The sequence below is a fragment of the Mus musculus genome, chromosome 5 (genome assembly GCF_000001635.26).
Source record: "Mus musculus strain C57BL/6J chromosome 5, GRCm38.p6 C57BL/6J".
Lineage (NCBI taxonomy): Eukaryota > Metazoa > Chordata > Mammalia > Rodentia > Muridae > Mus > Mus musculus.
The window spans coordinates 140,460,087-140,485,913 of NC_000071.6; the positions used below are offsets into that span (position 1 = coordinate 140,460,087).

Sequence of the window (25,827 nt, forward strand, 5' to 3'; positions counted from 1 at the left end):
CTACATGTGAGGCATTTGTCTGAGGTCACACATCATACAGAAGAGCCCAAATTCAGACTATCCTGTGCCTTTATGTAGCCACAGTGAAAAGACAGGTTGGGTTTGGTGGCTTTCAGCCCAGCTTGAGGAAGCCATTTGTGGTCCGGGCTGCACCAGAGTGGACACTCAGGGGGTGCTGGTGGTCCAGACAGATGAGCCTGTGCCTGACTCACCAGCGCCGAGTGTCTCTCCTTGGGCTTTCATGTGCATATCCCTTGCTGGACATTGCTGCCATTCTTTTACAAGGCTCTGCTCCTTGCCCAGCTTCATACCATGAAAAGGGGTCCTGATGATGTTGTGGGATTCTAAGCCCATCCTCAATCTCTCAGTTCCTGCAGATGCCTCAGGAATGGCTAGGTCCTAGCATGTGTCAGGCCTCCGTCCAAATGCTTGTTTGCTTAATTATGATATGTACTCTCACTTTATAGCCCTTGCTGTCCTGGAACTGGCTGTGTAGACCAGGCTGGCCACAAACTTATAGAGATCCACCTGCCTCTGCCTCCCAAGGGCTGTTCCCTGTCTTCTCTATTTTTGCTGGTTCTTTTTGTTTTTTTCAAGAAAGGGTTCCTCTAATGTAGCTCTGGCTGACCAGGAACTCACTATATAAACCAAGCTGACCTTGGACTCACAGAGCTCCAACTGCCTCTGTCTCCTGGGTGCTGTCATTTCTAAGCAATAGGTCCTCTAACTAGGGCTGGACTGTCCTCTAACTGTCTGTCATCCTGTCTGTCTGCAGGAAACTGTATACTGTGCCACCATCCAGCATTTAGTGGAAGGCGTCATCTCTGGATACAACACGACCATTTTTGCCTATGGCCCCTCAGGTACTGGGTTGGGCATTGTCCCCAGGAGGGTATGTGCAAGGTGCCAGCAGAGACCCCCTGCCCCACTTTTAGAGATAAGGTCGCAGGTACCCCAGGCTGGCCTTAAACTCACTATGTAGTCAAGGATGACCTTGAACTCCTGGCCCTTCTGCTTCCACTTCCCAAGTGCCAGGGTTATTATAAGTGTGTGCCGCTATGCCTGGTTTATGCTGAGCTAGAGATGGAACCCAGGGATCTGTGTATGCTAGGTGAGCATGCTACCAACTCATTTGCAACCCCCCACCACACACACACACACACACACACACACACATTAAAGATTTATTTATCTTATTTATATGAGTACATCATTGCTTTCTTCAGACACCAGAAGAGGGCATCAGATCCCATTACTGATGGTTGTGAGCCACCATGTGGTTGCTGGGAATTGAACTCAGGACCTCTGGAAAAGCAGCTGGTGCTCTTAACTGCTGAACCATCTCTCTAGCCCTATATTTATATATTTTTGGTAGCATTGGGGATCAAACCCAGGGCCTCGTGCACTCTAGCACTGAGCTACACCCCCAGCCTCCTTAGAGACACCAGGGACCTATTCACTGGGCTTTGTCATCCACAGAGCCCTGAAATGTGAGAGTGATTCCCCAGCCACAGAAAAGAGTCCTGGGAATGAGACAGCTGCCCCAGACCACAAAGCCATCAGGGGTGATTCAACCCCTGTGTTTCCTGCTCGGGGGGTGGGGAGCACAGATTCCTTCTCAGAGGCTCTGAATAAAACTCAGTCAGTGGTGGCAAACAGGTGGCGTGGTGCAGCCTTGTCTGTCACCCCAGTTCTTTGAGAAACTAAGGCAGGAAACTTACAAGTTCCAGGCCAGCCTTGGCTATATAACAAGACTTTGTCTCAAAATAAGTAAGAATAAAAAAGGAAAGTGGGGGGCAGGGATCTAGCTGAGAAATAATTGCTTGCCTCATCCTGGGTCTACAGAGTGAAGCCAGTTCTCTTCTCCTTGTGTGGGGACTGGAGCCCTGTCTGTGTGCGGGGACAGGGCTGCTTCATTCAGTCACCCGTCAGTGATGTGATGGGCTTAAGGGAAAGGATGAGCCCCTGTTCTCCTTCTTGGGGGCAAATGGGGATGGGACCTATGAAATGCCCTTATAGAGAGTACCCCCAAACCCTGCAGTGTGTCATGCCTCTTCTTGCACTGCACACTTGCGCCCTGCCCTCCACAGGTGCTGGGAAGACTCACACCATGCTGGGCGTGGATGCGGAGCCTGGCATCTACCTGCAGACCCTCACCGACCTCTTCCAGGCCATCGAGGAGACCCAGGACAACATGGAGTATAGTGTGTCTATGTCTTACCTGGAGGTGAGCCAGCTCTCCTGCCTCAGTTGCATCAACTGCAGAATGGGTACAACACCTATTACCTGTGTAGAACTTATTCTCAGGGTGTGAGTTCTCCAGCAGCTGAGGCTTCTAATTGGTTCTTTCAACTATATTTTAGAGGAATGGAGAGATGGCTCAGCAGTTAGGAGCTTTGGCTGCTTTTCCGGAGGACCTAGGTTCAATTCCCAGCACCCACATGGCAGCTCACAACTGTAACTCCAGTTCTAGGGGATTTGACGCCCTCTTCTGGCCTATGAAGGCACTACGTGCAAGTGATGCACGCACACACACATACACACACACACACACACACACACACACAGAGATGCAGGCAAAGCACCAATACTAATAAAATCATTTAAAAATTATTTAAGCCAGGCATAGTGCTTTTACATAGAAGCTTTTATAGCACTCAGGAGGCAGAGGCAGGAGGATCTTTGAGTTTGAGTCCATCCTGGTCTACTGGGTGAGTTCCAAGACAGATAGGGCTACACAGAGAAACCATGTCTCAAAAAAAAAAAAAGAAAGAAAAAATTTTATTTTATGCATATAGGTATTGAAAGACCTCAGTGGGGAGACCCCCACTCACAAGTCTTGAGATGGTGCGCACACCCAAGGAATCACGAGAGACTGTCTTGATGTAAACACATGCGGTAGTTTAATGACGGAGCTCCTGGCTGACATGTATCTCATGCAGGAGACAGAGGAGTTGACCATGAGGCTCAGAAGCTAGGGGTTAATATATAAAAAAGTTGGGGGCAGGGGAAGGATTGGCGTGGTTACACACAATTGGACAGTTTAAACATCAGCAAATTGTACATGCAGAGTGAGGTAGCAGCAATTCTGAGGGGCAGGTGCTTAACTTGGCTGAGATAGTCTGGACACCCTGCTGAGATAGTCCAGATGTCTCTGTATGCCTCTATCTTTATGGCTAGCCAGTTCCTAGAATGACTTAACAGCAACAGCCTTTGTTCTTTGCCCTTGGCCCAAAAAGCCCTCCTAACTAGCAAGCCGCATGAGTCATGGACCTTGAATTTAATTTTCTGTCATTATGTTTTGCCCTGCACTTGTGTCTGTGAACCGTATGCATGACTGGTAGGCAGCCACAGAGGCCAGAAGAGGGTGATGGAGCCTCTGGAATAGAGTTACAGATTGTTATAATCCACTATGTGGGGTCTTTTGCAAGAGTAGCCAGTGCTCTTAACCTCTGAGCCATCTCTGTGGTCCTTTCTTTGTGATTCTTTGTTACTTTGTCCCAACCTTTCTGTTCTGCTCAGATCTATAACGAAGTGATCCGTGACCTCCTAAATCCATCCTCTGGGTTTCTGGAGCTGAGAGAAGATTCTAGAGGCAGCATCCAGATCGCAGGCATCACGGAAGTATCCACCTCAAATGCTCAAGAGGTGAGAGGCCCAGCGAAGCCCACAAAACCATTCTTGTTCAAGTTTGTGGAACAGAGAGCTGCAGGTAGGTCCAAGCTGACCTGTTTGCCAGCATCTGGACTTGATCTAGGATCTTGAGTCTCGGCAGTCAGCTCTGCCTCCTTGCCAGTGATCCAGGCAGACATCACCTATCGATTCCACATGCTGCCCTTAGCCTCCAGGGACAAACTCGGGCCCTTCTCAGCACAGTCCACTCAGTGAGCCATAGCCCCCCACCCCCACCCGGAGCTGGCTAGGCTTCACATCCACTGGCCAACCTGATGATTGCTCCTCTCAAGGGTAGGCAGCACACGTCCCTGCCCTGTCTCCTCTCCTCTCCTCTCCTCTCCTCTCCTCTCCTCTCCTCTCCTCTCCTCTCCTCTCCTCTCCTCTCCTCTCCTCTCCTCTCCTCTCCTCTCCTCTCCTCTCCTCTCCCCTTCCCACACCCTGTCCTTATCTTTCTTTTTTTTTGAGATAGCATCTCTTTATGTAGTCCTAGCTGGCTTGGAATTTGCTATTAGAACAGGTTGGCCTTGAATTCACGACCTCTGCCGCCCAAAGGAGTTCACCATCACATGGTTTTGTTTTGAGACAGGGTTTCTCTGTCCAGAAGCTCACTCTGTAGATCAGGCGGCTGCAGAATTCAGAGATCCACCTGCCTCTGTCTCCTGAGTGCTAGGATTAAAGGTGTGCGCTACCACCACCTGGCGCTTTCTCCCCTTTAAAGACAGGGTCTCATTTGTAGCCCTTGCTGGTCTAAAAATCAATATATAGACCAAGCTAGTTTTAAAGTTACAGATCTATGCCTGTCTGTACCTCTCGAATGCTGGAATTTAAGGTGTGTATCACTTTCTTTTTAAAAATTTTTATTATTTATAGTGTGTGTGTCAGAGGACAATTTCTTTAAAAAGATTTGTTTTTATTTTGTGTGTATGGGTGTTTTACCTGCATGGATGTCTATGTACCATGTGCATGACCTACAGAGCCTGGAGGAGAGCATATCAGCTCTCCCGCACCTGGAGTTGTAGATAGCTATGAGCTGTCTCGGTTCCCGGCACTGGGATTACAAACGCGTGCCTCTATGTCCGCTTGGATTCTGGGCATCTGGACTCAGGCTGTGCAGTAAGCCCTTTACTGGCTGAGCCGTTTCTCTAGCCCTGGATTTCGTTTTTGTGACAAGATCTCACACTGTAGCTTGCATCAGCCTGCCATTCACTATGTAGTCCAGGCTGGGCTTATACTTAGAGCAATCCCTCTGCCTCAGCCTCTCAAATGTCAGGATGACAGATAAGCATTGTCATGGTCTGAATGGCAGTGAGCATCTGTCTCCTGCCTCATACACACTGTGCTTCCCAGCCTGGGTCTCTACACAGCAGGTGCTCCACAGAGCCTTGCTGCTGCAGATTTGTGGCTGTTCCCATGGCAGCGGAGTTCACGCCCACTGCTAACCCCAACACACCTACAGCTGCCTGGAGCTGTGACCTGGAAAGCATCAGGGGCTGCTCTAGGCTCTGTGGGAAAGGGGTGAGCTGGCCTGGTGGCAAATGTAGCTCAGTTGGTAGAGTGCTTGCCTATCATGCATGAGTCCATAGGTTCCAGTCCCCAGTACCCCAGTACTGCATAAACTGGGCATGGTGGCACACATTTAAAATCCCAGCATTTGGGAGTTGTAGGCAGGAGGATCAGAAATTCAAGGTTATCCTTGGTTACATAGTGAGTTTGCGTTAGCCTGGATGATGTAAGATTTTGTCATTAAAAAGAGATAGGGGCTGGTATGGCACATGCCTTTAATCCTAGCACTCAAGAGGCAGAGGCAGGCCAGTCTTAGTGAGTTCAAGGGCAGCATGGTCTACAAAGCGAGTTCCAGGACATGCAGGACTACACAAGCAAACCTTATCTCAAAAAAGAAAGAAAGAGGGCTGGTGAGATGGCTCAGTTGGTAAGAGCACCCGACTGCTCATCCAAAGGTCTGAAGTTCAAATCCCAGCAACCACATGGTGGCTCACAACCATCCGTAATGAGATCTGACTCCCTCTTCTGGAGTGTTTGAAGACAGCTACAGTGTACTTACATATAATAAAAATAAATAAATCTTTAAAAAAAAAAAAAAAAGAAAGAAAGAAAGAGCCGGGCATGGTGGCACACGCCTTTAATCCCAGCACTTGGGAGGCAGAGACAGGTGGATTTCTGAGTTTGAGGCCAGCCTGGTCTACAAAGTGAGTTCCAGGACAGCCAGAGCTATACAGAGAAACCCTGTCTCAAAAAAACAAAAAAAAAAAGACCTTCCCTTCCGGGTGTGGTGGCTCATGCCTGTAATTCTGTCACTGGCTGGCCAAGGCAAGGCAAGCCAGCCTGGGCTACATAGCTAGACCCTTTCTAAAAAAAAAAAAAAAAAAAAACGAGGGCTAGGGAGACTGTCAGAGAGTCTTGGTTGGAACCCCCAGCACCCATGTAGAAAGGTGGGCATTTCCAGGACTGCCAGGGCTACACAGAGAAACCCTGTCTCGAAAAACAAACAAACAAACAAACAAACAAACAAACAAACAAACAGAAAGAAAAAAGGAAAGGAAAGGAAAGGAAAGGAAAGGAAAGGAAAGGAAAGGAAAGGAAAGGAAAGGAAAGGAAAGGAAAGGAAAGGAAAGGAAAGGAAAAGAGAGATAGGTAATTTGTTAGTAATGTCTGTCAAGGTAGGGAAGGGCAGATGGGTTACACATCAAGAATCTTCAGTTCCACTAGTTGATTAACTAATTACTTTCTGTCCCAAACCAGAAATTGGAAGTTGCTGCTCTGAGTCTGTGTCCCAGAGCTTCCCCTCTCCTTTTCCTTGGATCTTTCCAGAATGGATGTGTGGCCACTCTGGTCTGTGACTTGCCTTCCTCTCGCTCTGTCCTCAGATCATGCAGCTGCTCACCAAAGGCAACCGGCAGCGCACGCAGGAGCCCACAGCTACCAACAAGACCTCATCCCGCTCCCACGCAGTGCTGCAGGTCACTGTGCACCAGAGAAGCCGAGGCGGAGACCTGGCAGAGGAGGTGCGCCTCGGAAGGCTCTTCATGGTGGACCTGGCAGGCTCAGAGCGCGCAGCCCAGGTACTGGCCTCCCTGAAGTGCACCCATTTTCAGGTGTTACTACTACCTTTCACTTGGAAAGTGAAAGTTATCCTGAGTCTGACTGGGGCCTCATCTGGCCTTATTTAGTTGTGCTTCAAAAACCAGAAAAGGTGACTGAGGTAATCTTGCAAGCATTTATAGTAAGGAGGGCAGGGAGCCAACGCTTTCAGAGGCATCCCCTTGTGGCAGGAGGATCATTCTGTACCTACTGAAGGTGTCTGCTTGCTGCCTGGGCTCATCCTGGGCCTTAGATAGTTCTACATATTAAGATGGCATATGTAATTAGATAGCAGTGCCCAGGGAGGCTGGTGCCTTCAGAGTCTACAGAGGCTGTGGCAGGAGTCTTACTGTGGGCAGGTAGGTGGGTGCCTGGGGACCATAGCAGAAAGGCTGCATTGCTAGGGCCCTGTCCCACTTGTGACTTCCTTGCTTTTGTTGCTGTGATCCTGGGATGCCCCCTGTGGCCCACGTAGCCCTTCAGACCAGGAACCTGGCTCAGGGTTGAACTATGGAAGGAGTTGATTTAGACCTTGTCAGACCCAGTGTTACAAGTAAAGGACATTGCCCTGCCCCGCTAGCATACACACCAGGCAGTGAAATGGGTAGTCTCCATAGCCCATAGCTGTCCATGGCCAGTTCAAGCTTGGTACTGTGTCTGCTTTACAATACAGACTTGGAGCCTGGTGTAGTGGTGAGCACCTGTCATCCCAGCACTTGAAACGCAGGAGGGCCATGAAGTTCAGGCTGGCAAGACTCCATTTGGAAACAAAAGGAGGAGCTAGGGAATATAGCTTAGTTGGTAAAGCATTTACCTAGCACACATGAAGCCTTGGGTTCTGTCTTCATCACTATATAGAAGAAGAATGGTACTATATATGTATAGTCCCAGCACTCTGGAGGTGGAGGTGGGAGAATCAGAAGTTCGAAGCCATCCTCAGCCACATCGTAAGCCAGCAATGTTAGATCCAATCTGAACTTTAAACCCAGGAGGTCTGGCTCTAAACTCTGTTCTCCCTGCCGTGTGGTCTGTCTTCTGGTTTGGCTAGTGCTCACAGTTATTTGCTCTTGTTCATTTGCTTATCCGTCTGGGCCTGGCCCTGCCCTTGGAGCACAAACTGCTAAAGCCAGCAGAGCCTGTTCAGTCAGACCATTCTATTTTGTTTTATGTATATAAGGTTTTTTGTTTTTAAGATTTATTTATTTATTTATTACATGTTGTCTTCAGACACACCAGAAGAGTCACAGACCCCATTACAGATGGTTGTGAGCCACCATGTGGTTGCTGGGATTTGAACTCAGGACCTTCAGCAGAGTAGTCAGTGCCCTTAACTGCTGAGCCATCTCTCCAGCCCGTATATAGGTGTTTTACCTGCATCTATGTTCTTGCACCAGTTGCATGCCTGGTGCTGTGGAGGCCAGAAGAGGATGTCTGATGCTCTGGAACTAGAATTTCAGATGGTTGTGAGCCACTACATGGATGCTGGGCTCAGATGTGTTTGCTGGCTTCTGCACACATTTTCACTAGCCTGTTTAGCTCCTGTCATTGAGCACTCGCTGTGGCCAGCTGCCTGCAGGTGTCTAGACTCATGGCCTGCAGTGACAGGTGTGACTTTCCAGAGCTTGCATCCATCCCATGGGGCAGCAACCAAACAAGCCTGGTCACGTGTGGAGGCAGGTGACTGCCTGAGAGTCTGTGAGTTAGAGGAAATACTTGGGGTGGCATTGGGGGGAACAGGTGCAGTGACTGTTGATTCTGAGAGAGCCATCAGGGGGACCTGTAAGATATATGGTAAGTCTCAGGGTAGCGGCGGGGTACTTCCTAGGCAAAACCCGCTCGCTCCCTTACATTTTGTTATAAGCAGTGTGATCTGTTTATTTCAGTTACTCGTTCCCATGTCATTCAGCTCTATATCCCCCAAGGATGGTCGCTTAATATTCTACTAGTGATGTTCTGTCGGGGGTGGGGGGTGGGGGGGGGCAGCTTCCTTCAGTTCTTAGGACTTAGGACCTCGGGTATCAGGGCGGGCAGGGCAATTCCCCGCCACTCTGGACTTCAGTCTCCTCCCTGGGAGTGGGGAAGGGAGGGTATCGGTGGGAAGGGGCTCCAGCTCTGCTCAGCCCGGCCTCTCCCTGCTCAGACCCAGAACCGGGGCAAGAGGATGAAGGAGGGTGCGCACATCAACCGCTCACTGCTGGCCCTGGGCAACTGCATCAACGCACTCAGCGAGAAGGGTGGAAGCCGCGCTCAATATGTGAACTTCCGGGACAGCAAGCTCACGCGCCTGCTGAAGGTAGGACCCCAGCTGGAACTGGGAAGGGCTACCACAGCTGGCGATATCACCGAGGAATTAACTGTCAGCACAGAGCCTCAGGGCCCTGAAGGCATTAGTTTGTAGCAGCTGTATGTGGCCACTGCCTGACTCCCTGTCACCCTTCTGGGTACAGTCCATCCTCACCTTCATGTCCCTAGTAACAGGGAGCTAGCTACTTCCCAAGGATGCCAATCCTGTCATGGGTAGCTGTGACCTGTGAGAACTCTTCTTTATGCTGAACTGAATGCTGCTGAAAAAGCAGTAAGCAAATATCCCTCCATCTGATCTCATCAAAGCAACAGTAAGGAGGAGGCTGGAGTAGATTGCACTGTACCCTGAGTGTCCCCTTCTCAGGTACCAACCCCACTCTGGTTCCTACTATCATCTACCCTTCCCGGACCTCTGGTGGTGCTGGGGGAGGGGCTGGGGCCACGTGGCTCCCGTCAACACAATTCCATGGCTCTCACTGAGCAGGATGCCCTGGGAGGCAACAGCCGCACAGTGATGATCGCCCACATCAGCCCGGCCAGCACCAGCTTTGAGGAGTCCAGAACCACGCTGCTGTACGCCTACAGGGCGAAGAACATCAAGACGAGGGTAAGTGAGCAGGAGGAGGTCGGAGTGTTCCCCAGACCCACATCCGTTAAAAAAGCCAGGTGTGGCGATGTGCATCTGGGACACTTGCGCTGGATAGAAGGACACAGACAGATCCCTGAGGCCGGCTGGTCAGCCACCTGAGCCATTGAGAGACCCCACCTCAGAAGGACAGGCTGAGCTGGGCCTCATGGTGTAGGCAGAGGCAAGTGGATCTCTGTGAGCTCAAGGCTGGACTGATCTACATTGAGGAGATTCAGGCCAGCCAGGGATACATGGCGAGACCCCGCCTCAAAATTAATTAATTAATTAACTAATTAATTAATTGAAATGTAAAAACAAGGCAGATGGAGCCTGAAGAAAGGCACCAGAAGCTGATTTCTGATCTCTAGATGCACGAGAACGTACAAGTACAACCATATGAACATGGCTCTCTCCCTCACACACAATCAATGGGAGTGATAGTTACTGGTGGGAAGATTTATTTTAAAAAATCTGATAAATTATTTTGAAATATTTTATTATGGTAAGATATACATGGGATGGGGCTGGAGAGATAGCTCAGTGGTTAAGGGGTCTTGAGTTCGATTCCCAGCACCCACATGGTGACTGACTACCATCTGTAATGGGATCTGATGCCATCTTCTGTTTGATGCTTTCTTCTGTCAAGCAGGCAAACATGCAAACAGAGCGCTCATATCTATACACCTTTAAAAAGATATACATGGAACCAAACTTTTCATTTAGTAATTCCTTTATTCCATCTTCATGTACTGTATGCACATGTGTGCATAGATGCATGTCACAGCAAACACATGGCTGTCAGAGAACAACATGTGGGAGTCAGCTCTTCTTCCACCAGCAGTTCTGGGTCAACAGGTTTGGTGGCAATCACCTTTACCCACAGAGCCATCCCTTTGGCCACCCAAATTCCATTTTAATCACCGAGAGTCCGCAGCATAGTAGCCTTGGTATAGCTACTGTGTGTGGCTATCAGAACCACTGCTCACCGGCAGAACTTACATGCCTCACCAAACCCAAACTCTGTCTCCATTAAATACCGACTCCCTGCCTCTCGCCAGGCCCTGCCTCTACCACTCTGGTTTTTTACTTCTAAGAATCTGACTCTCCTGGAGGCTGCATAGAGACCAATGACACAGGATATTTCTTTTGTGTCACATTGGATGCACTGAGCCTCATGTTCTCAAAGCTCCCCTATGCTGTGGCAGGTATCAGAATACCCTTCCTTTCTTGAGGATGGATAGTGCTGGCATGTGTCTAACCTGCCCCCTCCCCCACCATGGGCCACACACACATACCAGGATGTGGCCTAACACATTCCGGAGACAGCAATGACACCTGGTGCCCCATCCCTGTGTTCTCATTTCATTTCTGTTGCTGTGATGAAATACCCTGACACAAGCATTTTAGAGGAAAAGGGGGCTCATCTTCACTCACAGTTCCAAGTCAGCATCCATCATTGCGGGAAGAGCAAGGCAAAGAGAGAAATAAATGCATGCATCCTCATTTGCTGGCTTGCTATGCTCAGCTCAGTTTCCCATCCTTATATAGTTCAGTCCCCCTCCCCAACCTAGGGAATGGTGCCGCCCACTCTGGGTACCATCAGTTAATTAAGACAATCCCCCACAGACATACCCATAGCCCAGCCCAGTGTACACAATCCCTCTTTGAGACTGTCTTCCCAGGGTGATTATAAGTTGTGTCCAGTTGACAAAGCTAATGACCCCTGATAGTCTTGAAGTACCATATCATCCCTCAAGTCTGTCCTTCAGGACACTTCTTGCCACACCTGACCTTGGGCCCATGTCCTCACCATCAGGTCAAGCGCAACCTGCTGAACGTCTCCTACCGCATCGCACAGTACACTGATGTCATTTCTGACCTGCGCAGGGAAATTGGGCACCTCAAGTCAAAGATTGAGAAGCAGGATAAGGAGAAGAAAAGTGACCCTGGTGTCCTGGATATCCAAGGTAGCTAAGTGCAGGCCCAGGCCTGTAACTTGAGCAATGTCTTGATGTCTCAGTACCCTCTCCTCCCTAGAACTCCATGTCTGACATCCAGGTTCCATGGGCCCATTGCTTCTCCTGGCCCAAGGGCCTGGCCTTGGCCACTCTGATTATCTACATTCACAGTGAATGCGTGGCCCTGCCAAGGACTTTGTTCTTGTTTCCCTAGGGGCCTCAAGCTGACTCCAGTTACTTGGCTACAAGATATGGAAACTATACTAGTTGTTCTTGTTGTTGTTGTTGTTGTTGTTGTTGAGACAGGGATTCACTCTGTGATTTTGGGTGGTCCAGAATTCACTGTGTAGACCAGGCTGGCTTTGAACTCACAGAAATCCTCCTGCTTCTGCCTCCTGAGTGCTGGAATTAAAGGTGTGTGCCCCCCCCCATCTCTCTCTCTCTCTCTCTCTCTCTCTCTCTCTCTCTCTCTCTCTCTCTCTCTCTCTCTCTCTGGTTTTTTTGTTTTTTTGTTTTTTTTTGGGGGGTTTTTTTTGAGACAGGGTTTCTCTGTGTAGCCCTGGCTGTCCTGGAACTCACTCTGTAGACCAGGCTGGCCTTGATCTCAGAAATCCACCTGCCTCTGCCTCCTAAATGCTGGGATTAAAGTCATGCACCACCACTGCCTGGCTTGTCTCTTATTTTTCAATTGACCTTAATTTTTAAAAATGTATTTTATGTATATGGTATTCTGTCTGCATGTATGTCTGTGCCCCACATGTGTGCAATACCTGAGGTGGCCAGAAGAGGGTGACAGATACCTAGGACCGGAGTGACTGTTGTGAGCCACCTGGAGTGCTGGAAGTCAAATCTGATTCGCTCTGAAGAAGAGCCAGAGATCTTAAACATTGAAACCTCTCTCCTGTCCCCAGACTGCTTTTTTGAGACGGGGTCTCATTCTAGACTTGGAATTTAGCAACAGGGCTATGCTGGCTGGCCAGTGTGCCCTAGGGAGTCACCTGTCCTTGCCCCTCCCATGTTCCAGTGCTAGGATTATGGATTGAGCACTACCATACCCTCACTTTTATGTGGTTTCTAGGGACTAAATTCAGGTTATAGAGAGCTTAAGACCAGCCAAGGAGGAATGACTCTCTCCCCTCCCTCCCTCCCTCCCTCTCTCAAAAAGAAATAAAGAAAAAGAAAGATAAAACTTGCAAAAATCGATGCTAGGGATATCTGTGTGAAGCTGGGAGGTGACCCAGTCACTGCTCACCATGAAGACATGAGGGCCTCTTAGGATCCTCAATGCTCACATAAAAGCCAGGCACAGCAGGGCAGTCATGGTGGCTCATAACTTTAATCCCAGCACTTGGGAGGCAGAGGCAGGCAGATCTCTGTGTGTTCGAGGCCAGCCTGGTCTACAGAGTGAGTTCCAGGAAAGCCAGGGGGTACACAGAGAAACCTTGTCTTATAAAACAAAACAAAACACTGGGTGTCTCTAACCCCAGCTCTGGGTAAAGGAAGAGTCTGGAGGGTTCCTGGGGCGTGACAGCCATCTAGTCTCCAGTTGATGAGCTGCAGGATCAGTAAGAGACACTGTCTCAAATCAAGGTGGGAGAGACTAGGAAAGACACCTAACATTGACCTCTGGCCTCCACAAACGTGGGCACATGTGGCTGCATGCATGCACACACAGACCCACAGCAACATGTACACAGACCATACACCCATAACCTTCCACCCCCAAGGGACCTAAGTCCCAAAGTCAAGTCCGTTAGACATGCACACACATACCACACACACACTCTTGATTTATGAAGATAAGTTTTGCCATAATTTACAAAGGACTTCTAAAAATCAATAAAAATAAGCAAGCAGCCCAATGATGAAGAGTGGGCAAGATGCTTAATAGACAGTTACAGAAGAATTGATTGTATGTTCATCTTATTTTGTTATTGGTGTGTGTGTGTGTGTGTGTGTGTGTGTGTGTGTGTGTAGGTCATAGGACAAGTTGTAGGAATTAGTTTACTCCTTCCGTCATAGGCTCTGGGGAGGGAACTCAGGATATGAGGCTTAGCCGCAGGCACCTTTACCCACTGAGCCATCCTGTCAGTTGTACAGAATTCTTAGTGATGCTAAAGAGATGAGAAATCTCTAAGACTTTAGGAAACATGGATGTAAGCTGAAATTGCTTTCCCTTCTTGGACTAACTAAAAGGATAACGCTGAGGGGTTTGAGATCTGTATTAAGTGGGTAACATATCAGTTGGACAAAAAAAAAATGAAGCCTTTTCAAGGAGAAGTGAGACCATTACATATACCCATCTCTGTATTCCATGTACTCATCTATATATCACCCATCCAACTACTCACCCGTATGCCTTCTCTCCATCCACCTACCCATACCTATCCATCCATCTATTCACTCTCATATACATCCGTCATCTATTTATCCACTCACAATCCATTTATCCACCCACCTATCTCCCATCCATCCATCTGCCCAAATACATATTCATCCACCCACCCATCTCCTCATTTATTCATCCCTCTGCCCACTTATCCATCCATCCATCCATCCATCCATCCATCCATCCATCCATCCATCTGTCCATGCAATCATCCACCCATATATGTATCCATCCATCCATGCATCCACCTATCCATCCATCCATCCACACATCCATCCATCCATCCATCCATCCATCCATCCATCCATCCATCCACACATCCATCCATCCATCCATCCATCCATCCATCCATCTGTCCATGCAATCATCCACCCATATATGCATCCATCCATCCATCCATCCACCTATCCATCCATGCATCCACCTATCCATCCATGCATCCACCTATCCATCCATCCATCCATCCATCCATCCATCCATCCATCCACACATCCACTTCTCCTCACAAAAGTTCATCCATTTATCAATCTATACACCAACACTTACCTATCTATCCATCCACCCCTCTATTCATCCTCTCAACCAGACACCCACCCTTCCCACCCTCCATCCATCCTTCACACATGCCATGGCCCCATGGCCCAATTTGCTGGGTGAGCATGGAGTTCATGCCTGCATGACTGGTAATGCTCCTAGTCGAGCCATCCCTCTTCCCACCTGCAGTCACAATCCCCCATGATGCAGAGGAGGACAGTCGCCTACAGATGAACAGGATCCGGGCACAGCTTATCGGGGCTTTCAAGGAGCAGATGGAGATGCGGCGCAGCCTGGTGGAGCTGGAGAATACCAACATTGAGCTGCACATAGACATGTCTCGCCACCTACTGACCATTGCAGAGTGAGTGTCATGCCGCAGGGCACAGCACAGCCCGGAAGGGAAGCTAAGAAACAGAGTGGCCACTGGTTGCTACCATCTGCCCATCCCCAAGAAGGCAGGTCCACTGTCCATGCCTCTCCTGCCATGACCCTATTGGTAAGCTGGGCCAAGTGTGAGACACTTCTAGATTCTTTGGACTGCTTATGAACAGAGTCCAGAGCCAGCCCATGGGCTCAGTAAATATGAACACAATTTCTCTCCCACTGTGCACTTACCCATAATGCCCCTGCTCTGAAGGCAGAGTGACCCCATGCAGGGAATAGCTGGGGTGCACCTAGAGGTGAAAGGGGGCACTGGCAATTATTATACTAGGGCAGCAGGTGTCCTCTGAAGTCCTGGAAAAACCTGGACACAGGCCATTCACTTAGGGGTGACTTCAGACAGCACTGTCACTTAGATCCTGGCTTTCCCTCACCCTTTCCCTTGCTTCTCCCTCAATTCCTCTCTTCCCCTCCTCCCATTCCCTCCTCTTCTTGTGTTGTCCCCTTCTCCCTTCCCCCTTCCCTCTCTTTGCTTGGAAGAGTCTTGCTATATAACTCAGGCTAGCTAGCCTCGCACTTGCGATCTTCCTGCTTCAGCCTCCTGAGTGCTGGGATGACAAGAGTTCATCACTGCACTTTATCATCGTCACTCTCATCTCCTTTCTCCCCCTTCCTGACTCTGGCAGGGAAATATATGTGGGAAGAGCATGAAGGAGACTCGACTCTCCTCTTTCATTATTTTGTGCCTGTGGGGAGGCTTGTAGGCCTGTAGTGCTCTAGGTGCGACGTGTAGGACTCCCAGCTCACGTACAATTGAGCTCTGAAACCTGTGTCCTGGCTGCAGCTGGGAGCGGGAGAAGACCCACCAGCACGTGGACGTGGACAGTGGTGAGAGGGACAAGGAGCCTGTGGATGCTGATGGAGAGGAAGTCGGGGCTTCTGAGCCCCCGGAGGTAGCTCTGGCCAGAGAGGAGGTGAACTTGCTCTTGGCTGAACAGCAGAAAACAGCAGCCCTCAAGGTGAGGGAGAGGGGGGGTGCTCAGCGCGCAGTCACGGGAATGGCGCTTATGATCTGAGCCAACCCTTGAGAGGACCTGGACTCAGAGACATTGTCCAGGGCTGAGACGAAGCTCAGTTGATAGAGGTTTTCTTAGCAAACACGAGGTGCAGGGTTCCATCCCCAGCCACAGGTGTGGTGCCAGACACTTGGGAAGTAGAGGCAGGAGGGTCAAAAGTTCAAGGTCACTCTTGGTCAGCCTAGATGCACGCGGCACTGTTTTTGGGGCGGGAGGGGGGAACTGGATCTTTATATGAAGCTGTTTATACAACAGCTGGATAGTGAGTAAACTCATTTTAGGAAACTTACAAAACTCTTAGTTGAGGAGGCTTTGGGGGAAGGGCAGTGATGGAGGAACTGGGCAGCTCCTTAGCGGGAGAAGTGTCCCGCAATGTCAGGTTGTTAAAAGCAGGTGCTGAGGTCTCTTAAAGTCTATGTAACCAAAGTAAGCGGCCCTTCATGGTGTCACATCTGCCCACAGCAGTCGGGGGCAGGGGAGCTACAGTCATGGGAACAGATGTAAGTGGGCAGAGGAGGCAGTAGGGAGGGGAATGGAAGAGTGCCTCAGGGGAGTCCAGACAGTTGGGGAGGGCTGAGGGGAGGCTGGATAAAGGGGAGTTAGGAAGGACTTCAGGGGTTGCTAGATGTCAGTGGAGCAGGGAGGACCTGAGGGAGGCCTGAGGGAGGGGAGATGGAGAGGACTTTAGGGAGGATGCCTGGAGAGGGGCTGGGAAGAAGGGAGTGGAATCCATCCCAGATCATAGGAATGGTGGCAGAAAACATTTTTTTTTTTTTGAGACAGGGTTTCTCTGTGTAGCTCTGGCTATCCTGGAACTCACTCTGTAGACCAGGCTAGCCTCGAACTCAGAAATCCGCCTGCCTCTGTCTCCCAAGTGCTGGGATTAAAGGCAAGCGCCACCACGCCCGGCTAGCTTGCATTTCTGGAGAGATATGAACTTAACAGTTGTCTCCAAACTGGAGCAGCCCTGAGAGCTCATGACTCATTCAGGGGCTGCAGATGTGGCTCACTTGGTAGAGCTCTGGTCTAGTCGGCACAAGGCCCTAGGTTCCATCTCCAGCAGTGTATCAACTACAATTTTGGTGGTGCACACCTGTAATCCCAGCACTCGGGAGGCAGGAGAATTGGAGGTTCAAGGCTATCCTCAGCTATACAGTGAGTTTAAGCCTAGCCTAGGCTATGTGAGACTCTGGGTAAAAAGAAGGGGAGAGGAGGAGAAAGACTCGTCTAAGTTCAGCTTGAGCAGTGAAGAGTTTATTCGGGGTTCCTCAGGATGGGGTATGCTACTCAGAGGAGCATATTTTCTATAAAGTTGCCAGCACCCTGCCTACCAAGCTCCTAGTTTATTTTCTTTAGAAAATACTTATTTTTATTTATATGTCTATATGTATGTGTGTGTGTGAGGGTGCATATGCATGTGAGTGCCAGTTTCTGAGGAGACCAGCAGAGGGCATCAGATCCCCTAGAGCTAGAGTTACAGGTGAGTCAGTGGGTATGGGTAAGGAGGACAGAACTTACATCCTCTGTAAGGGCAGTATGTGCTCTTAGCTGCTGGCCCATCTCTCCAGCCCCAGATCTCCTGTATCATATGGCTCTGAGATTATAGCAGAATTCCTGTACATTTGGTTCTTGGCCAAAGCAGCAGAGGTGACCATAGGTTCCGACAGCACACTGCACAGACACGTCAGCTCTAGGAAGGTTCCATGCTTGTATGTACTCTGCCCTTGCCCTTGCTTTTACCAGGGATTCTGCTGGTCTACAGGAAATACTGGCCATCCACAGGAAGGGTGGCTTGTCTTGCTATAGGTTGGTACAAAGAACAGCTAGGCATCTGGTTGTTGCAGGATGGGGCTACAGACTAGGATCCAGAGTACATTCATTGTTCTGTTTGGCACTGTGAGTTCTGGTGCCCCAGCGCTGTTCTTGGATGCCCGGCACTAGCTCAGGGCGATTAGGGCACTGAGTGGTAGCTATGAGTTGTGGGCTCTGCCCCTGAGGAGTGGGCTCTGCACAGATGAGTTTGCACTTTGAAGAACAAGCTCTCGGGCGAGTTGCTTACCGTATCTAGAAGCTGGCTTGGTACCTCCAGTGTATATAGATAGGTTAAAATAGCAGGATTTTGAAGACAGAGGATGTGGTCCTGGGGATGGAGCTAAGTTACTGTTCTTGTGGCTGGGATAAAATGCCTGACAAAGCAACTTCAAGGGTTTGTTTTTGCTCACAGTCTGAGGGTGCGCAATCTATCAAGACGGGGAAGGCATGGCAGAAGGAGCGGGAGATCGCTGGTTACATTGTATCCACAGTCAGGAAGCAGAGAGAGATGGATGCTGGGACTCAGCTCACTTTCTCTTTTTCATTCAGTACAGAACCCCAGTGGGGGTGTGGTGTGGCCCATGTGTAAGGTGGGTTTTCCCACCTCCAATAACCTAATCAATATAATCCCTCATGAGCATGGCCAGAGGGTACCTAGTTTGCATTATTGCTCACGTGTGTCTTCTAGATAATTCTAGGTCCTGTCAAACGGACCTCATCAGTATTAGGCTTATCGCTAGGGCTGATTGCCCCACGTCCCATGAGGATGACTAACTGGCGTCAGTGACGGCCCCGAGCTCTCCTTGTCTTCCCCAGGCTGGGCTAGAGCAGCGCCTGGCCCATGCTAAGCAGAAGGCCTCACAGATGGAAAAGCTGCTACCCAGGCAGGTGACCAGTGAGGAACAGCGGGAGGTCCTGCAGCTGCTGTGCAGGGCTCACGAGCTGGAGGTGGAGAACACGGAGCTTCAAGCTGACAACCTATTCCGCAAGAACTTGCTGTGCCAGAAGGACTTCGTGATCCAGCGCTATCACCAGCACCGGCTGCTGTGTGAACAGGTCATCCAGGGGCAGCGGCAGCTGATGCAGGGTGAGGCCAGCTCGGCGTGTAGGGTCAAGTGATTCTGCAGTCGAGGAAGAGAAACCACAGGGAAATCACAGGCTGGGGAGACAGCTCAGACAGCAAAGTGTTTATTATACAAGTGTGGGGACCCAAGTTCTAGCCCCAGAACTCATTAAAAAGCTGAATGTGGTGGCACATGCTTGTAGTCCCATTGATGGCCAGGTGGGAAGTGGGGACAGGTGGATCCATGGAGCTACTTGGCCATCTAGCTTAGCTTACAGGGCAAAGTCTCAGGCTAATGGGAGCCCTTGTCTTATTTTATGATTTATGTATTTATTTTATGTATATGAATACATTGTAGCTGTACAGATGGTTGTGAGCCATCATGTGGTTGCTGGGAATTGAACTCAGGACCTCTGCTCACTCTGGTCCTACTCACTTCGGCCCAAAGATCTATTGTTATACGTAAGTACATTGTAGCTGTCTTCAGACACACCAGAAGAGGGCGTCAGATCCCATTACAGATGGTTGTGAGCCATCATGTGGTTGCTAGGAATTGAACTCAGGACCTCCAGAAGAGCAGACAGCATTCTTAACTGCTGAGCCATCTCTCCAGCCCCAGGAGCCGGAGCCCTTGTCTTAAACAAAAGGTAGATGGTGCCTGAGGAATGATGCCTGAGGCTGTCCTCTGATTGCTAAGCACATGTAGGCACACACACACACACACACACACACACACACACACACACACACACAGAAGAGACAGAAGAGACAAGGCCTTGGGGGCACAGCTCACTGTTAGAGAGCATACTTAGTGAACATAAAGCCCAGAATTCAGTTCCCAGCACAATAGAGAGACCAATACTTGGTCTGAAAACAGGACAGTCCCTAAGTCCCCAAGCACAAACACTAGCCTGCCACCAGCCAGCTTACTGTGGCTGGCACCCTGCACCCATTCAATCCCTTCCTCCCCTCCCCTCCCCCCACCTCCCCAACCCTCCATCTCTTCTTTAATCTTCCCTTCCTTCCCAGGATGCATTATTTAGCTCAGGCTGTCTTCAAACTCTCCTGTTTTAGTCCCCTTAGGGTCCAGTCCTGGACTTTTTGTTTGTTTCTTTAGTTGTTTTGAGACAGAGTCTCACTATGTAGACCAGGCTGACCTGGGACTCATGTAAACCAGGCTGGCTTTTTGTTTGTCTGTTTGTTTAAAATATTTATTTATTTTATGTGTGTGAGTATACTGTCACTGTCTTCAGACACACCAGAAAAGGGCATCAGATCACATTACAGATGGTTGTGAGCCACCATGTGGTTTCTGGGAATTGAACTCAGGACCTCTGGAAGAGCAGTCAGTGCTCTTAACCACTAAAACATCTCTCCAGGCCCCAGGCTGGCTTTAAAGACACAGAGAAAGAACTGCCTGTGTCTTTTCTCCTGAATGCTGGCATTAAAGGTTTGTGCCACCTTGCACAGCCCTGTCTTCAGTTCTTAGACATATTTTATTTATTTTGCACGTGTGCATATATGTGTGTGTATGTGTTTGTATGTGTTCACATGTGTATATGGGTGCGTGTGTGGAGGTGAGAGGTCTACACTCAGGTGCCTTCTTGTACCACAGACTGCCTTGTTTTTGAGACAGGATCTCACACTGAACCAGGAGCTCACTAAGTAAGTGAGGCTGGCTGGCCAGCAAGCCCCAGGGACCCTCCTGTCTCTGTCTGTCCCTTGCTGGATTTAAGGCCACACACCGCCGCCATGTTCTTCTCTTTTATGTGGGTCCTAGGGACCCAACTGAAGTCCTCAGGCTTGGGCAGCAAGCACTTTACCCACACAAGCATCTTTCCAGCCCTTTCTTTCTCTCTGAGACTGGGTCTCATTATGTAACTCAGGCTGTCCTGACACACCATCCTCCAGCCTCAGGTCCCTCTCTAGAGCAGGGGAGCCAGCCCAGTCATCTTCCTGACTGTGGTAGTACCTGTGTGGGATGGCTCCTGGGAACACAACATACACTACATGACCTTCGCTGGTGACTTCCTTCACTTAGCATAACACCTTTTAGACTCACTCATGACATAGCAGACACAATGTCAATGTCATCCGTTTTGTAGCTGAGTCATATTCCATCCCATGGGCAGCCTGTGTCTATAAGCTCATCTGCTGGTGGTGTTGCCACCTGGGAATGGTATGAATAACACTTTGGAAAACATTCGTGCTTAATTTTTTTTTCCTTCCTTCCTTCCTTCCTTCCTTCCTTCCTTCCTTCCTTCCTTCCTCCCTCCCTCTCTCCCTCTGTCCCTCCCTCTCTCTCTCTCTCTTTCTCTCTCACTTTCTTCCTTTTGGTTTCTCTGTGTTGTCCTAGCTATTCTAGAACTTGCTCTGTAGACCAGGCTAGCCTCAAACTCAGAGACCTGTCTTCCTCTGCCTCCTGAATCCTGGGACTAAAGCTATGCACTACCACCACCTGGGCTATATTCAGTTCTGTGCACTACACTTTTTTTTTTTTCAGTTCTTTTGGGCATACATTCCAGAAGTTGGCCGTTTACTTTTAGCTAAAATTGTATTTGTACTTTAGAATCATTCTCCGCCTTCTCTCCCTCCCTTCCCTTCCTTTCCTGTTTTGGTGATGCTGGAGGCAGAAACCAGGGCATCACCAGTGCCAGGCAAGCGCTCTCCATGGCCAGCCCAATACTATTCTGGTAGGACTGAAAGTGGCATGTCAGCACAGTAGAAAAACATTTTTAAACTTCAGCTGAGGTGTGGCTTGCTCAGTGGTAGAGTGTTGGCTTAGCATGTTCGACATTCTGACTTACCAAGTGTCACCCTGATCTACATAGTAAGTTCTGAGCCAGCTGAGGCTTCTCAGAGAGACTCTACCCACCCATTCCCCAAAGACCCTGAACCCCACCTTTAATATCACACACACACAAATATTATAGTAAATTAAAATAGGGCTTGGGAATTCCAGGACAGCCAGGGCTACACAGAGAAACCCTGTCTCAGAAAACCAAATACATATATACATACATTCACATGTACACATATATACTGTAGGGCTGGGGATGCAACCCAGTTTTTTAGTACAGTGTTTGACTAGCGTTCATCAGACTCTGGGCTCCATTCCCAGCACTGCATAAACCAAGTACGGTGGCTCACATCCGTAATCCCAGCACTTGGCAGGTACACATAGGAAGGTCAGAGGTTCAAGGTTATCCTCAGCTACATAGTAAGTTCGAGACTAGCCTGAACAACATGACACCCTGACTTAGAATATAAGTTTAAATGGGTGGAAATTTAAAAGACAGTTTACTGGAGAAGCAAAGGTCTGCCTAGGAAGTCTCTCCCCTTTAAACATTTCAGACTGGGAGTTGCCCTTCTGGCACATGGTAGTGGTTTTCATGTGCCTGAGGTGGTGTGTTCTAGCGAATTCTGATGGCTGCTCTCTTTGCTTCCGCAGACAATGGCATCTCAGCCCCGGAGCCTCTGGAGCAGCAGTACCGACTCTACTCCCGGGAGCTGGGCGAGGGCACGTTGGACCGACTGCTGCTGCAGCTCTCAGTGATGTCCAGCTCACTCCAAGTGAGTCTCACTTCCCCCACCTCTGGCTAATGCCATGGTCAACAACATCCCAGCATGCTCTGCTCTAGGCCAGCCTGTGTTGGACTGTGCCGGGCACCGAGGGAATGGAGAAGGAAAACAAGACATCCTCGAATCTTGTACACCGGTCAGTTGCACGTGGAGTGCGTGATAAGCCTCAGGCTGCACAGACAGACTGGGTCCAGGACCAGGGGATGAGCTGGGGAGATGGCTCAGCTGGTAAAGTGCTCACTGTGCCACTGTAAGGACCCAGTCCCTGGACGCACTGACAAAAGCTGAGCGAGGCAGGATGTATCTGTCTGTCATCCCAGGCAGGATGGTCTGTCTGTCATTCCAGGCAGGATGTGTCTGTCTGGCATTCCAGGCAGGATGTGTCTGTCTGTCATTCCAGGCAGGATGTGTATGTCTGTCATTCCAGGCAGGATGTGTCTGTCTGGCATCCCAGCGCTGGAGAGGCAGAAATAGGCGGGTCCCTGGGGCTTAGTGAGCAGCCATCCTTTCTGAATCAATGAGTTCCAGGTTCAGTGAGAGACCCTGTCTCAACACAAAACAAAGCACCCAAAGTCTACTTCTGATCTCTACATAGACTGTTCTCCCACATGTGCATGTATACGGGACAAAATTCATAGTGCACACATGTACACACACACACACACACACACACACACACACACACACACACACACTCTAACACTCTAACTAGAGGAGTCTGGCAGGTCTAAAGACCACAGCCTGTCCAGTGAGCAGGGTCCACTGGGGTTCTGAGTGGGTGTGGGTGCTGCTCCCTTAGGTGAGGCCACCACTGCTCCCTCTCCTGTCATGACTCAAGTCCTTGGATATTCCTGAAGAGTCGGAGGTGGGTCAAAGCTGGTGAAGGGAATCCTGGGCATTGGCAGGTCTCTGGGATGCATCCTCCGGGAACTTAGAGAAACACTTGGATTTCTGTCCCCTCCTCTAGGGTCTTTGTGGGTCCTGTTGGGAGGAATGATTTCAAGTTTCATTTTGCTTTTTTAAGTAAAATATTTTTGGGAAAGGGCATTGCAATAGGGTCTTGTTACGTAGCCCAGGCTGCTGTGAGCCGTGATGCCTGGGTCTGATGTTTTACAGCAGTTTTGAACTCATACCATATCAGAGTTTCCAATGACCCCTTCCTCAGTCTATGACTCCTCCATTGCCAACATCCCTCTCCAGAGAGGGTCTGTTTGCTGCGGCCAGTGAGCCTGTATTAGCCCATTGTGTCCCCTTAGGACACAGTTTCACTTCACCTTGATTCCTAATTCTGTGGGTTTGCATCAACTGAGAAGACAAGAATTCACTGTTGTAGAACCACACGAGGCAGCGTACCTGCCCGAAGCATCCCGATGCTCGGCTGGGTTTCCTTGTTGTTTTTGTTGCTTTGCGATGCTGGAAATGAAACCCAGGGCCTTGTGAATGCTAGATAAGCACCCTACGACTGAGCCATGTTCCCAGCCCCTCCCTGGGGGATTCTAGGCAGGGGCTCTACCACTGAGCCACGCCCCCAGCCCCTCACTGGGGGATTCTAGGCAGGGGCTCTACCACTGAGCCACGCCCCCAGCCCCTCACTGGGGGATTCTAGGCAGGGGCTCTACCACTGAGCCACGCCCCCAGCCCCTCACTGGGGGATTCTAGGCAGGGGCTCTACCACTGAGCCACGCCCCCAGCCCCTCACTGGGGGATTCTAGGCAGGGGCTCTACCACTGAGCCACACCCCCAGCCCCTCACTGGGGGATTCTAGGCAGGGGCTCTACCACTGAGCCACACCCCAGCCCCTCACTGGGGGATTCTAGGCAGGTACTTTGTCATGGACCTAATGCCCAGTGATTTTTTGTTGTTGATATTGTTGTTGTTTAGATTGTGTGTATGTATGTATGTATGTATGTATGTATGTATGTATGCCCCTGGCACCAGAGTTACAGGGGATTGTGACCTTCCAGACATAGCTGCTGTGAACCAGACTTGGTCCTCTGTAAGAACAACTAGTGCTCCCAACCTACAAGCCATCTCTACAGCTTTAACCCTCCTGGCCCACATATCTGGGTTTTTTGTTTGTTTGTTTGTTTGGGTTTTGTTTGTTTGTTTGTTTTTTGAGACAGGGTTTCTCTGTATAGCCCTGGCTGTCCTGGAACTCACTCTGTAGACCAGGCTGGCCTCGAACTCAGAAATCCACCTGCCTCTGCCTCCCGAGTGCTGGGATTAAAGGTGTGCGCCACCACCCCTCATATATCTGGTTTTTGTACCCATGTCTTTTTCCAATTTGCAGTCTGGCATGAAATCTGTGTTTCTTTAGCCATCACATCTCCTCAATCTTTTCCATCTGGAAGGGTCTGTAACTTCTCTGTCTCCCGGCCTAACACTTGAGGGTGCTACTGGGCTACTCTGCAGAATGGCCCTTACTTGGGGCTAGCCTGGCATCTCAATGATGAGCTCAATGAGCCCGTTGTCAGGGTTACACATGATGGGAAGAGAGAACACGGAGCCTGAGGAACAAAAGTGTATCCTGTTAACCTTGACGTCTGGTTTACCGTGGTGCTTGATGCTCTCTCTCTCTCTGAGTTTCTGTGTGTGTGTGTGTGTGTGTGTGTGCGTGTGTGTGTGTTCGTGTGTGAGATACGCACGCACGCATATGTGCATGCGTATCTCAGGATGCCAAGGATGAAACTCAGAGCCTTGTAGGTGGCTCTACCATTGAGCCCTGCCCTCAGCCGTACTGTTCTTTTGAAAGAACCATCTTTGGCACATGGAGACCACACAAACATTTGGCTTCTGTGAAAATCTTTGCTCAGCAAGCCCCAGCTGGGGCTCTGGTTCTCAGCAGGGTCCCCTCACACCCCTGGGCATCTCTAGTGTCAGCTTCTTCGAGCAGATGCTCAGCTCAGGAGCAGCCTCTGGAGTTCTCCCCAGTGTGGCTAAGTGGACCTGAGAGGAGACCATTTGTTACACTCATTAGAGTGAACCGTTCCTCCACTCTCTGGTGACATCACATACTTTGACCTTTCTGGTGACAGGTGTGTTGTCAGCGTCTGGGGGTGTCAGTGTCATATCTCCTGAATTACTCAAGGCTCACAGGCAGGCTAAGCCGCCAGCTGCACCTGCAGAGTTCTTCTTTCCATTTTAGTTGGAATGCGAATACCAGAGGGCAGCCTTATAGGCATGATTCCTCAGGTGCTGTCTACCATATACATAGTCACAGGCAGAGAGGGAGCGCTTCCTGGCACTCAGCTCACATGTCCCCTTTTCACAGTCCAGGGCCCAAACCGAGAAACAGTGCTGCCCACTTTGAGGCTGGGTCTTCC

General features: G+C 49.8%; 1 protein-coding gene across 4 annotated transcripts in view; it reads left to right on the forward strand.

Annotated features, from left to right (window-relative positions):
- Positions 1-25,827, forward strand: part of Gm4869 (predicted gene 4869) — a 50,806-nt gene that overhangs the window by 14,636 nt on the left and 10,343 nt on the right. For 2 of the 4 annotated variants that reach the window (NM_001378679.1, XM_017321241.1), the window contains 11 exons: positions 776-863; positions 2,091-2,227; positions 3,523-3,648; positions 6,561-6,755; positions 8,915-9,067; positions 9,563-9,685; positions 11,523-11,673; positions 14,777-14,951; positions 15,816-15,990; positions 18,676-18,946; positions 22,374-22,495. In NM_001378679.1, coding sequence (NP_001365608.1) covers positions 776-863; positions 2,091-2,227; positions 3,523-3,648; positions 6,561-6,755; positions 8,915-9,067; positions 9,563-9,685; positions 11,523-11,673; positions 14,777-14,951; positions 15,816-15,990; positions 18,676-18,946; positions 22,374-22,495 — 1,716 coding nt within the window. Of the gene's footprint in view, positions 1-775; positions 864-2,090; positions 2,228-3,522; positions 3,649-4,409; positions 4,505-6,560; positions 6,756-8,239; positions 8,566-8,914; positions 9,068-9,562; positions 9,686-11,522; positions 11,674-14,776; positions 14,952-15,815; positions 15,991-18,675; positions 18,947-22,373; positions 22,496-25,827 lie in introns of those variants that run through there. The other 2 variants (XM_017321242.1, XM_017321243.1) reach the window with 2 other exon arrangements.